The sequence below is a fragment of the Amaranthus tricolor genome, chromosome 1, assembly GCF_026212465.1.
Source record: "Amaranthus tricolor cultivar Red isolate AtriRed21 chromosome 1, ASM2621246v1, whole genome shotgun sequence".
NCBI lineage: Eukaryota > Viridiplantae > Streptophyta > Magnoliopsida > Caryophyllales > Amaranthaceae > Amaranthus > Amaranthus tricolor.
In genome coordinates this window covers 20,000,540-20,014,843 of record NC_080047.1, presented here as the reverse complement: position 1 = coordinate 20,014,843, position 14,304 = coordinate 20,000,540, and the positions used below count along the sequence as shown (strand labels likewise).

Genomic DNA, 14,304 nt, shown 5'->3' with positions numbered 1-14,304 from the left:
AAAAACAGATGCAAGAATCCAACCAAACCACAGTCAACAAAGATGAGGTCAAAAGGTGGACGGCCTAAAACGGGAGCATCTTGTACTCAATTGTCCACACCAAGTGACATGCATGTCTCCAGTAGTGATCAACTTATGACAAGTGCAACAAATGCAAGTACTACATATGTAATGGATGAACAAAGTCAAGTATAGAGTTCCAAAAGTATGTGTTGAATGTAATTTGTCTACTTAATGTAAGAAACGTATTAGTGTATCAAATGAACTCAAGAATGTACTATCGTGAATTAGATTTTTGAGTAATGATCCTTTGTATTTCTTAGTTTCTGAGTTGAATGGGTTTTGTTGTTTCCTTTTTTCCCTTTGTAATTAACTGCTGAATATTGGTAGTCTTTTCCCTTTGTTCAATATTGTATGAATTAATGTTCAATGGATGCATGTTCAATATGTATGAATATTGTATGAATTAACTGCTGAACTCAAGATGTATGAATATTGAACAAAATGGATGCATGTTCAAGTATCAGTGTTCATACATTCAAGACTGAACTGATTTCATACATCAGTGTTCAAGTAATGACAATGAATCAAGAATCAATGCAGCAAGTTGCATTGTCTTGAACAACATACCAGCAAACATACCACCAAAACAAGATGAACAAATTCCAAGCAACACATCCAACAAGTGTTTTAGTGTTTTAGTGCAGCAATTCAAGTGTTTAAGTGCAGCAAATCAATTCAATGTTCAATGTTTTAGTGCATCAATATTGTGCATGAATAATGTGCATGAATAATGTGCATCAATTGCTGTATGTGCATCAATATTGTGCATGAATTGCTGTATGTGCATCAACAATGTGCAGCAATTGCTATGTGCATCAAAACCTGCAAATCCAAACAAAAACAAAATACCAGCTAACATACCAGCTCATATAATGCATCAATTGCTGTGTGCATCAGTATTCAAGATACCAGCTAACATACCACCAAACCAAAGCAAATGATCATCAATCTTGAACACAATACCAGCAAACATACCACCAAAACAAGAGCCACAAATTCATGAACAACACAACCATCATGATACACAGCAGACAAACCATTAACAGCTAACATACCAGCTCATACACACCAAAAAAATCAGACACAGTACCTGCAAAGAAAAGTAGTGGAAAAGATAAATCCTTGATTCATTGATTCAACATTCTCATGTTACAAATAAAATTCCTAGAACATTGTTACAATTGTTGTGATTAAGGTCCTAAAATTCAAATACTAATCTTGATAAGTACAACAAACACTAACAAAAAACAAACGAAAAACCCTAACGCAAAGCTTGCACACTGATTCATCGATTTCTTCTTAATCCTTGATATATCTGAAATTGCTAGTTCCTTTTCATGTTCCAAGCAACAAACCCTTGAAGTCAAGATCTTGATTTCCATTGCCAATTGTCGCTTCTCCTCCAAAAGCTTGTTCGTCACTTCTCTTTGCCAAACAGCCATTTCAGGTTGATCAACCCATTCAAACTTTTTGCATCCCCTCCAATTTGTATCAGGATCATAAAAAACGCAACTCTTAAACCTTCTTCCGGGATTTTCCTTGGTCCAAGAAACCCTTCTTGCAAAGGGAACTCCACAACGACAATTCTAAGATCTCGAATTTTCGCTAGAAGAAGAAGAAGACATTCCAAATTAATTCCAAAAAAAATTGGCTTGCTTCACTGAATTAATTATTCCAAATCAAGGAGAAAGAAAGAAGGGAGAAACGAAGATGAAGAAGAAGGAGTTTGGGTTTTCGAAGACTTAGGGTTTGAAGAAATCAGTGAAGAAGAAGGGTTTATAAGCCTCAAAATATCACGTGCAAGTCACGTGATGGTCAACCGTTTAAATAAACGGTCAATCCCTTAAAAAACGTTAAGTGGTAGTCTTTCGCAAAAAAAACTATTATAAAAGGTAGTTTTTTGCAAAAAAAATTATAAAAGGTAGTTTTTTGCAAAGTAGTGTATAAAAAAGGTAGTTTTAAGTAATTTTCTCTTATTATTATTATTATTATTAATAAAATATAGTCAAGTATGGGTTAGGGTTAAGCTGTTGGACCTTGTAAATAAGTAACCAAGTAAATATGAGTTAGGCTTTTTTTTTAATTGATTACCCCACTGCTTGCTCACCAGTCACCATACAACCGTCATTTTCATATCACCCTCTCCCTTCAAATTTTTGAATTCCATCTCCCTTTCTCTTCTTCTTCCTTAACCCCTCTCTCTCACGAAAAGAACCAACCACAACATCCAGCCGCCAGCCGCACCCACCAACCTGCCGCCTGCCAGCCTGTCGACTACTCCTCAAGGCTGACCACCACCTGCGCGCCACCACTAGTCGCCAGCACGCCTCCTTTCTTTCCCCCATTTTTGTGAGCTATACCTATTCTTCTTCATCTTCCTTACTTCTTGTTTGTGATTCCTTTGATATGTGTAATGAATTTCATATTTCTTCTGGAATTTGAGTAAAATATATTGGTTTTGTTGTGGGTAAGAATTACAACGTTAGACATGCTCCAAAAGGATGTCAAAAATGGTGTCATCCACTAATTTAAACCAACATCCGCGAATGAACTGTATGAAAATTGGGGAAAAGGAATTTGTGGACTTTGTGATGAACACTTTGTGTAAGTGAATAGCTGAAAAAAATATTAGTAACCTTTGACATTGCCCTTCATGATTCTAAATCATCCTCATATTTTCGTAATTAGAATTTGATATTATGATGGATAAGGGATGTTATTGTTGAACAATTACGATATGTATATTAGTATCATGGCTGTGAACGTATAATTATTAACTACAGTAACTTGCTAAAATGTGGTATATATAATTGGATTATATACTTGAAACATGTATTATGTTATGAGTTATTAATCTGAGTTGTTAATCTACTAATCAGGTCATGATGTATGATTTAAAATGTCATAAAATGATTTGATCATATATAATTAATGAAAAGAGCATTTCATGTTAAGTAAAAGGTTAGGATTATGTTATGATAAGTAAGGTTAGCGGTGAATCGATTTGGGAGTTGATGACCAACCAATTTTGTAAGATTCATGTATCCTTAGGTCTAGGGTGTCTAATTGTAATACGAGTTAAGTGTTAAGCAACTTCGTGCACTTTACTTTTAGGGCTTTGTTGTTTTGATATTTTACCCCCATTTATGATTTAAATTATAATAGTTAAACCTTTCGTACATTACAAGATTATCACAAAGTACGACCTTAGATGGTCATGTAGAAGTGGAAAAGTTGTTTGAAGAATTACATTTGATGACAGGACATTTCGTGTTGTTACGAGCTCAAGTGATACACTTTTTAAAAGCCACATGTGCTAGATCCGTTACTTTTGTAAACATTGAGGAGAGTTGTCTTATTACGAGAACATATTGAGACCTAGATACTAAGGTGTGTAGTACTGAGATCAGAGATATTTAATAATTAGAGTTCCATGGTCTAACCACACTATCCCTGCCTATGTTTCGAGGCCAGTGAGTTACGAGGTCCTAACTAAGTTTTAAGGGGGGTAGAATGCGATAGAATTTCGCGCGTTTACACGCATTTTCTCCTGCGCTTTCACGCATTTTTGCCTCTATGATATCAACCTTTCACAAACTTACATGCGTTTGATTGATTGTTTGAATCAATTGGTGTGATATTTACATGCTTTTGATTAGTTGTTGAGCCAATTTAGGTGATTATAAATACTCAAAATGTGATATGTATGAATATTCTGATAGATTGAGTATCCTTTTGTTAATAGTGTCAATAAAGTCACGATCCTTGAGTCAATTATGGAGCTTAAAATCGTTAAAACCCCTTCATGAGTTATTAGAAATACAATTTTCATGAGTTGTACTCTTATTACTCTAGTTTTGGGGACGAAACTCCTTTTAAGGTGGTAGTCTGTAACACCCCGAGATTTTCAGACGTCATTAATTAATATTTTAATAACTTTTGGATATTTTATAATTATATTAAATTAATTTTGAAGTAGTTTTAATAAATTCCTTTTATTTACGAATTTAAATATTAACATATATTTATATTACAAATTCAATTACGATTTTTAAATAAAGAGGTTCGAATCAAAATAATTATTTTATTAAAATGTGTGAGCACACGAAGGTGAGTTTTTTAGTTGGGCCTCGCAAGAAGATGAACCTAGGTAAATAAATAAATAAATAAGTGTATAAATAATATAAAAGGATGGTTAGGCTTGTGAGTACTCCTTCACTCACTCAAAACACGCCTCCCCTTTCCCTCTCCTCTTCCCTTCTCTCGTTTCCACTGCGGCACACCACCACCACCAGCCACATATTCTTCCTCCACCGGTGAGCAGCCACCGTAGCAGAAGCCCCGCCTTCCTCCCTCACGGCACCCAGCAGCAATGGCTGCTTTGTTCTCTTCCTCCCCCCTGCAGCAGCGTGAGTCTCCAAGCAGCAGCAGCCACCTTCGTGGTGGTTTTCCCGGCAGCAGTAGCCCAACACCACCATACCAACTCCTTCCTTCTTCACCCTTCTCTTGTTTTATCTTAGTAAGCCATCTCTTTTATTCTCTAATTAATTTTCTAGTTTTAATTGGAGTTTTATTAAGTGTATTGAGTTTGATGTTGGTTTTGTGTTAATTTCATTGAATCTTTTTGTGGGTAAGAATTTGATTGATGAATTAAACATTTTATGACTTAGGGTTTGAAGTGTGATTTGAAATTATGGGTTGTGTGTTGATTTTGTATTAGTTTATTTGAATCTTAGTATAAGTAGTAATTAAATATGTTATCTTTGAACACGAAATAATTAGGGTTTGGATTTAGAGATGAAATTACTAATGGTGTGTGTTTTATACTATATTTTGGTGATGATTGATTAAATAACTTTAAAAGTTGTTTTAAGATTTGGTCGATTGGTTATTGTTGTGAATAATTAGTAATGGTGATGATGTTAGTTGACTATGAAAGTGATTTTGATTGATTAAATTGGGAATAATAGTTACTAATTGTTGTGGTTTGATTGTTGTGAATTACAAATACCCTTATTAGGTTGTTATTGAAGTTATAGATACATGATATTAGTAAGCCAAGAGCATAATGTCAACTTATCGTCGATGGTTGCTAAAGTTATTTATCGTGTTGTTTTGACTATAGTTCTTAATAGCTTTGGAGAATGTAACAAATGATATCCCGATACGATAACTCTAAGATTTTCCTTATCGTTATATTAATGTTATATTAAAATTGTAAGATTTAGTTGTGATTAGTTATTTTTGGGTAACGCGAGCCGATATGCTCAAAATTAGTTAATGTAAAGAAACGATTCACACATACTTCTACTTTAAATTGATAGAAAGACTTATGTTGTGTTGAGTTAATGATTTTGACTTTTATTGAATGAGTTGTGTGCGTGCTAGAGTAATCGGAAACTCATGTTGAATGAGTGATAGTGGTTACTTTGGTATTTAGTTTGGTATGGCAAAGTAGTTAAGGGAACTTATTAGTTCTACTTATAACTTACATAGGTGCCCATTTCGTAAGAGGAAAGTAGAGCCTTAGTTGGGTGATTTTGTGACTTTTGATCGTGCAGTGACTCTTACAGGTACGTACACGCAGTAATTAACCCTTATATGCAATTTCCCTTAAGACATTATTGTTTATTATGATAATATGTAGTGTATCGAAACTATGAGGTGCTAGTGAGAAAACTTTATATATGAAGGGCCATCGATTATGAAATCCCTGAGCTTAGAATAGTTTAGAGAATGAGAGTGTTAGTAGAAGGCGGGCTCCCCCTTATTTATTTAAGAATTAGATTATGCCTTAATTGGAGTTAGAATGACTCCTTTATAGGTGAATTTCATATTTTGTTGAGTGGCTCAGTGGGTTTTGGCGTACTGCTGTCCTAGGGCGCTCATTAATAGTCGAAAGTGGAAGTTATTCCCATCTGATAAAGTATTAGATTGTGATTAGCTGGCGTGACTCAACTGGATTATGTCCGGTTGATTTAGTAGTCCCCTAGGTGAGGTTCGACGGGATCACCGTAAGGGGGTATGAGCATGCTTGGGTCATTGGGCGCCGGGTGGCCGATACTGCCCCTTGACCGAGGTGTTACCATGCGGGCCTTGCAAACTTCAATTTGGTGGCCACTTCACTGGTTTAGTACCCCAGTGTGTTAGTTTTCCGAAGGTAGGACCCGAGAGGGTCAGCTGGAGTGGGGCATGAGCTCATACTTTCCCATGGGCGCCGGGTGGCCGATAACGCCCTTGGCCGTGTCACTATGCCAGAAAGTAGAGAAAAGATCCACTGATATAAAGTTATTCAGTGATAGAAAGTTTATTCATTGATCGAAAGTTATTTAATAATAGAAGGTTCATTCTTTGATAGAAAGCTTACACATTGATAGAACGTTTACTTATTAATAGAACATCTAATTATTGATAGAATAGTTTATGCTAGTGAGAAGTGTGCCTAAGTTAAGTTACCTCAAGGGTATTACAGACTATGATCACACTTACCTTAAGATAGACAAGCTCTATAAAGTCATATGTTGGGTATTCTGTTAATGCCTTGGTCGAGTTGATACTATGCGTGTTTTGCAAGAGTTTATGTTTTGAAAAGAGGAGCGTGAAGACCTGCATTCCACCCAAGAACACATGGTTCGGGATGGAAAGAACGTAATGAAAGTAAGAAGTATAAGTGGCCCATAAACGGTTACTATCTGTGCTTGTGTCTTATGAAATCATCTTATGTTGTGTTTATGTTTGTTTGTTGATGACTTTCTATGATTGTCCTGCTATGACACATTGGCCTTTGGTCTAATGTCGAGCAGCAAGAGGATCATAGACAGGCGTAGCAGGTATTGGAGTTTCTTTTGCATTGCATTGCATTGGGGGAGAGTGATGAGGGTGAAGCATAACCTGTGTCATACCGCTATCTTTCGATTTTGTAGCTCTTGTTATCTTTTGTAAACTTTGGTTGTATATGTTTTGTTATGAGGCCTTGTGTCCTCCCTCGTATATTTGTATTTTTGCTACGTAGTTTATAATTCTATATGGTTTTAAGGAGTTAAGTCTTTTTAAAACGCAAATGTTGACACTGGAACTACGATCCATGCTTGGCATGTTGATTTGAGAAGCCGGCGACAAATCATCCCCCCGTGGTGTGAGATTTTAAAGGCAACGATGTCTTAGATTAGTTTAATGTTTTTATTGTGCTAATTGTTCTACCACATGTTCGATTTTTAGAAAAGATGCTGTCGAAATTTCCACTCACCTTTTTAAAGTTAATATTTAACGTTTATCTAAATTCTTTTCCTTTTCTTTATGTAACACCCGAATTTCCTCTCGTCTTTTACGGTTTTGGTTTCGTTTAGGGGTCGGAAATTCAGGGGTGTTACACTTTGAGTTGAAACATGATTGAAGTCACAAAGGATTTTCACTGTCCATCCTCATCAAGACATGAAGAATGAATTAATGGTAATTATCTATCATGAATGGTGTGGTAGGGTGCGAAAATTCAATGAGCAAGGGTAAGGCAAAATTAGGGTTTGTGGGGAAAAAGAATTAAGCAGAAAGGGGAGGAATGGAGGTGGCTCTTGGGTGGTGCAAGAGGTCGCCGGCGTCTGGGCGATAGTTAAGGTAGCCGAAAAGGGAGAGTGAATGCTGTAGAAGTGGCCAACCATGGAGAATTCGACGGAGCCCAAAGGAAGCAGCTAAGAGTGAAAAAATGCAAGACAAAAACAGGAAGGAGGGTGATAGACCTTGGGCTTTTGACCGGTGAGAGGGACCTGGGGCGGTTTGCCGGCAAGAGGAAGAAGGGGGAAATTTATTTGACATTATTAGAGTCTTTGGTTGAACGAGATAGAATGGAAAATGACGAATGACTTGCACATTCTGCTGGGAAAAGAGACAATAGCTTTCAATTTTGAACAAAGGGATGACATCATCAATGCTGTACAAGTACCTGATCATAAATGGGCCATTTCGCACTCTTTGAATCCATGTTAAGCCCAAGAATTTTTGAGGATTTCAGCCCATTCCAAAATATTTCTACTATTAATTTTTAGTTTTGACTCCTTTATTTCTCAAATTATCACACGAATTTTTGTGAATTATTTTTTGACTGAATTTTCCTATAATCTACCCAAGTCAGCTATTTTGGGGAATTTTTTTTCTCAACCATTTATCCTCATTCTCGTTGCTAATAGTGGAAGGCCCAACTATTTTTTATCCACCCTGAGAGCAAGGTGGAACTTCAGGCGATCAGTAATGTTATGAATTGGTCAAATGGTCCAAGGGCATTACTAACGTTTTACTATTAATTAGTCTTTCGAATTTCGATTTTGTTAGTTACGGTAGTTGTTATATATAGTATTTGTTGTTGGGCTTAGGCTATATAAACAGCCAACCTTTTAATTTTTAGATGGTTTTTGGATATATTGGAATCAAAGAAATAACGAAGGAGTCTAGGCAAACTCGAATTGCTCCACTATTAATCTCATTCTGGTTACGGGTCTTGGTGGGTGTATTACAAATGTTTCTCTTGGTATATACTATTATTGCATGTTCCTTTTTTTTGGTGTGCAGACGTTTTATAAAGGGTCTTCCTCTTCCTATTTTTACTTCTTTTTGCTAAAAGGATGTATTAAGGAACACAATTTATGGGAAGATTTTGATTTGGAAATTATATTGAAATATATATAATTCTATTAAACATTTAGGAAACCTAGTTGAAGTTGCTTTTGTATTTATAATTGACACTAAAACCAAACCCCACTGACATCATGAACCTCAAAACTACATCTCATTAGCATCATAGTTATTCGTATTCTTCCAATTTAATAGGCATACAAAAGTTTGGCCATAAGCATACATGGACAATTTGTAAGCATATAAGCATGGCTTTGTTTGTTAAGAGTTTGTTAAGAATTAATACAAATGGATGGCTTTAGTTGTAGTTAGTTGTTAGTCAAATGGTGCTAACAATATCTATTGTCAGGTACTTCGTAATACAAAAGGAGTAGTTGGTATTTCTATTGCTCAAACTCTATAGGATTTGGACATGCGCCCATGCTTACAAATTGCCCATAGAATTTGATGAAGCTAAACCACATTTTTTATAGATGGCTAAAGTGGGTTCATATGCTTTTTATTGGCTAGGTGCATAGGTCGAATATGGATTGCTTGGTTGTGCAATCATACGTAAGAGTCTTATTTTGATATGTCAAAGATAGTAAGAGGAGCAGTTGGAATGGAAGTGACTAATTGCATGAGCATGCAATGAAATAGGAAGGAATGAGGAGGAGCAGAGGAGCACATGTGTACGAGTGTTTGAGGGAGCAATCCCAATTTTCGGGCGAGTAGTTGCATCTTGAAACTATTGCTTTGTCTTGATGCTTATGCTTGATAGTGCTTGATCGAACACTCGTGTTTTATGGATTGAATACAACTTTTTGTCTTAAACTTAGTTAGATTAAAGAGATTGTGAAGATCCCAATTGGAAAGAAATCTAAAGAAGGGATAAGTAAGTTGTCTATTAATTTTTTGTGTGTTGCACTTTGCTACTATTGATTGTGTTGCAATATTGTAGTGGTTGATTGTTTGTTCCTCTTAACGTTAATTCTTGCCGTCATTTTAAAACTTTCTCAGTGGGAGTCCTTAACTTCCCTGCTGCAAGTGAGTGCTTGGAAGTGATAGTGTAGTCTTAATCAATTTTAGTTGTTTTTTTAAAGATGGGAAGATTACTCGAGTAACGTGTATCCTCCATTTTCACTACTCTCGAATGGCAAGTACCTGCTTTCAATACTTGCGACGGGCTGCTAGGTTATCGTTTTCATTATGCAAATCTTCCCAATTAAATTTCCTTTTTTCTAGGTACTTTTCTTGTTTAATTTCATTTACCAGAAGGCATATCTCCCTATTCTCTCTCATGTATTCAACTCTTCTCTTTCTTCTTCCAGGTTGACTTTGCATAACCCTAGCTTAATCGGGAGAACATTGGGTCCTCCAAAGCTACCAGAATTCGTTTTAGTTTCACGAAATTTCAGTTATGGTACAGTTAATTTGGTTATAATGCAAGGGAAACCCAAATTTGAAGTGCAAGAATCTGATCCTCCAAAGAAAGAGAAATGGCAAACAAAGAAACGACTTAAAATGCAGAGGATGAGGGAGAAACAAAAGAGGAAAGCTGCGAATAGGAGAGATCCACGACGTCTCACAGCTAAGAGGAAAAAGCAAAAGTTTGCTAGTGTTGAAGAAAGGATCAAAGACAAGCTGGAAAAGGTATCTTTACGTTTTAGTCATAGTAACTTAATTTCTAAATTATTTCAATTGTATTCGTGTTTTTCTTCTGTGAAAAACTTATCTGGAATGTGAATTTTCTTTGTTATAGTTATCATGCATTTTCTGGTATCCTTTGTGTGGGACAAAGCTTATTGAGCTTATCTATATATTGTAAAAATTTTCAGATTTAATTTGGAAAATAAATTACGAAGTGAGCAGAAATTTAGTTTCGGGAAACTCTTCACAAAGTTGGGATTTTTAAGCGGCTTTGTCTTGGAATTGTTTCCGAAATTCATGCTGTATATGGCCACATCACACAACAATGCCACAACCATATTCCCAAATGTATGTGGCCACATGCTGATGATAATGTTGTGTAAACGATGATGATTACCCTTTTGCTACTTTGAAATTTTGAGGAGAGTTAATAGGGGGAAGATCCCTTTTGGGCCTGTTATCTGGTGGGAATGGTACCGCAAAACTAGTGTAATTTTGGTAGGGAAATCTTTTCCCAAGTTTCATTGTCATGCTTGTTACATCAATTATTTCATTTTCTTTGAAAATTTATTTCAATACATCACCAATTACCATTTGAAAATGTGGTATTAGGTACTAATAGAAAATATTGATAAATTTTTTTTTTATGTTCTAAGTTTCATTACCGTGGAATAATAAGGTACATTTCTTGTACACTTATATTACAGTACAAATTATTCCCTTTACCATTGTTTAGTACATGTACTAACAACCAAAGGAGCCGTTTGATTATAGTATCTTACAGTTCTTTTTTTTTTTGGTGCTCTCAATAGATTTAGAAACAACTGTTCTTGGGGGGGTGGAGGTGGGGGTGGGTGAAAGGTATAAATAGTTATCTGAGGCAGTATATCTGTGGCTAAAATTACTTTCCTATACAGAATACTACCAATGCTGTTAGGTCCACATGACTATCCTAAATACATTGTTGTATAAATAATGATGAATATCCTATTTTTGCTTCAAAGGGTTGAGAAGAGTCGGAAGTTGAAAAATCCCTTTTGATCACATTGGCTTTACAAATCTTTTCTTTTGCTCCCCTCTGTATACATAGATATCCAAGACTATGTATCCATGGCTAAGATTACGCCCCCTATTTAAAATACTAATGTTTTACGGGTCTTGAAATCCTAATGACCGCCCTAAATATATTGCCACAACTTGTTCATTGTCAAGTTGTCCCTTTACATTGAAAATGATTCCTCAAGAGAACATTGAATCTTTTCCTTGTCATTGAAGAAATTTTATCCAGCTTTGCAAGAGCATCCACCTCCTTGACTTTTGTCCTCACTCGGAGAGTCTTGTCCTATCTCTATCGTACCATGGTATTCTCTGCATTGTAAGTAAAGAGTATGATATTGAACTCTTCTAGTTTCATATAAACCTGTAGTTCCTGATGAACTTTGAGTGAACTTCCCTTTGCATTTTCTTTCTTTTGCCCATTTTTCTTTTCTTGGTCATTTAAAGGATCTCTAACAGAATGATGATGCAGTAAATCCCTGGTAGGTTCGATTTTTGGTTGTGTACTTTACATGGATTTTTTAATATAAGTACAATGTAATGGCCTATACCCTCGTGAATTCTTTATGTAAAAAAAAAATTGGTAAAAGGAATCCATTAATGCAGTAGCAGAATAGCACATGCTATATTAGATCAAAATACTGTTCAGACTTTCCTTTGTTACTTCCTTTCATGGGAGAATAAAATAATAGTTCCTATTCTGAAAGGTGAGCAAATGGACTAAAGTAGGATACAATTTAATTTTCACGTCAATAATGTTTGAACTGAGATTAGTTAGATATCATTTGTTTTCTTCTCTCCCTTGCAGGCAAGAATCAAAGAGGCCTCATTGGTTGAACGGCTAAAAAAGTATGAAGTTCCTAAGGTTCAGGGTCCTGTTGTTGAACCACACAAGCTTACTGGCGAGGAGAAGTTTTATTTTAGAAAGATGGCTCAGAAAAGATCTAATTATGTTCCAGTTGGGAGAAGAGGCATCTTTGGCGGAGTTGTTCTCAACATGCATATGCATTGGAAGAAACATGAAACAGTGAAAGTTTTTTTTAAGCCTTGTAAACCGGGTCAAGTACATGAATATGTTAAAGAAATAGAGCGATTAAGTGGTGGGATAGCAATACAAGTAATTGGAGATGACACAGCTGTATTCTATCGAGGAAAGAATTATGTGCAACCGGAAGTTATGTCTCCCATTGATACATTGTCCAAAAAAAAGGTGTGTTCTCTACATTGCATGTGTTTTCATGTCTTACATTTTTGTGGTCATGGGGTGTAACCGTGTAATCTCTTCCATTCTGGCTTACATCCCTGTTTATGTTTTTTGTTTCGAGTGTTAGGGCCCTTTATACTAGAAATTAACTGAAGTTCTATAATATCAAAATAGTTATTAGTTTGATACCAAATACATCTGTGTATTCATTTTTGGGCAATTGTTTTCTGGTGAGCACAAATTCCATGGGAAGAATTCAAAATTTGAGTTCTTGTACTCCATTTTGCTTGGGGAAAAACCATACAAATTTTGAATATTACAATGTGAAAATTATCTTTTGCTATTCAAAGTTGCTTAGAGGCGATAATATCAATTGAAATGTAAGAGACTTTAGAAAGTTCAATAGCTCAATGTTGAACAAAATATGAAGAATTTTCTCAGTTATTGAGCGGAGTTGGAAAATGTTCTCAACAATTCAATGTTGTATTGTGCGAGCAGACAGCTTGCGCGTCAATGCATTAATTCCTTTAGTTTCTCTGGGAATGGAAACATCGTTATGCCGTCAGTCTAAACAAAATCCCACTCTTTTCGAACTACTCTAGCAAAGCTTTATGTTCATGAAGCAAGTGTATAGTATTTTGTTGGATATCTCCCTCGTTGAATCATGAAATTTTGACTCAATAGGTGGTACTTGATGCAGCTGCATTACCTGATTAGTTTGATAATCTGATAAGGTTTGAAGTCCTCTTAAATGCGTTTTGATGGAATCTTGAGATAGGTAAAAATAATATGTGTGACTCAATTCATTGGTCTGAGTTGTTTATGGTTTATTTCTGAAGTAGAATTAGTCTTTCTTATTGATTGCCTTAAAAAATCATTGCGGGTTATCTCATTGCTGGCTGTAAAAGCAATGTGGCAAGTCCAATATATCTGTACTTTGTTTTCAGGCATTGGAGAAATCCAAGTACGAGCAGTCACTGGAGACTGTGAGGCATTTCATTGCTGTTGCTGAGAAAGAATTGGAGCTCTATTACAGGCATATAGCACTGTATGGTGATTCAAACAAAAAGCCCTGCAATGCCATTTCTCAAAATTTAGGAGAGGAGGCAATTCACACTGCAAACCTTAATGCCTCTAAAAGTGAAAACCACACGTCTACCCTCAATTCTCTATGTCATGCGAAGGACTATGATTCCTCGGATCCAGAAGTAGACGGTGTTGGAAACGCTTCTTCTAGTCAGCCAGAGCAAGATGATGACTGCCTGTCTCAGGATGAAGATAATATGGATTCAGAAGTTGCTCGAGGAAGCGTTTTGAAATGGTAGGAAGTCGTAAAGAAAAACAAATGAGTCTCAACAGTCGCAATAGCTACCTTTGAGATACGAATGTTGCCTGAATTATAGGGTAAGAATTAAAGTTATGGTAAATGTTTGCATGCAGCTAAATGCCTGTCATATTTTTAATATTTGCAACTTGTAACTCAGCAAGTTAACAGCCCCAGATATGTCTCCTTATGTGTATTCAATGTTCATCTAATATTTAAGGCATTTCTGAAATGCTATATACCTAGAAGAAAGTGATTGTTGGAAGTTGGAACCCTAAACACTAAAGTGATATCTGATCATATTGCATATTTCAGATTCTGTGAGTTATTGTTTCATGCAGAAACTGTCAGACTTGTTTTCCTTGAAGATAACATCATTTCTATTCATGCATTTATTGATGTTTAA

At 35.8% G+C, this 14,304-nt stretch overlaps 1 protein-coding gene across 11 annotated transcripts in view; it reads left to right on the top strand.

The window, feature by feature from the left end:
- Positions 1–2,170: 2,170 nt before the first annotated feature.
- Positions 2,171–14,304, top strand: part of LOC130810790 (uncharacterized CRM domain-containing protein At3g25440, chloroplastic) — a 12,817-nt gene continuing 683 nt past the window's right edge. Inside the window, exons 1-6 of one of the 11 annotated variants that reach the window (XM_057677038.1) lie at positions 2,171–2,412; positions 5,560–5,636; positions 9,768–9,909; positions 9,996–10,317; positions 12,179–12,580; positions 13,522–13,978. In XM_057677038.1, coding sequence (XP_057533021.1) covers positions 9,818–9,909; positions 9,996–10,317; positions 12,179–12,580; positions 13,522–13,899 — 1,194 coding nt within the window. In that variant the 5' untranslated portion in view covers positions 2,171–2,412; positions 5,560–5,636; positions 9,768–9,817 and the 3' untranslated portion in view covers positions 13,900–13,978. Of the gene's footprint in view, positions 4,583–5,559; positions 5,637–9,753; positions 9,910–9,995; positions 10,318–12,178; positions 12,581–13,521 lie in introns of all 11 variants that reach the window. The other 10 variants (XM_057677086.1, XM_057677223.1, XM_057676995.1 and 7 more) reach the window with 10 other exon arrangements.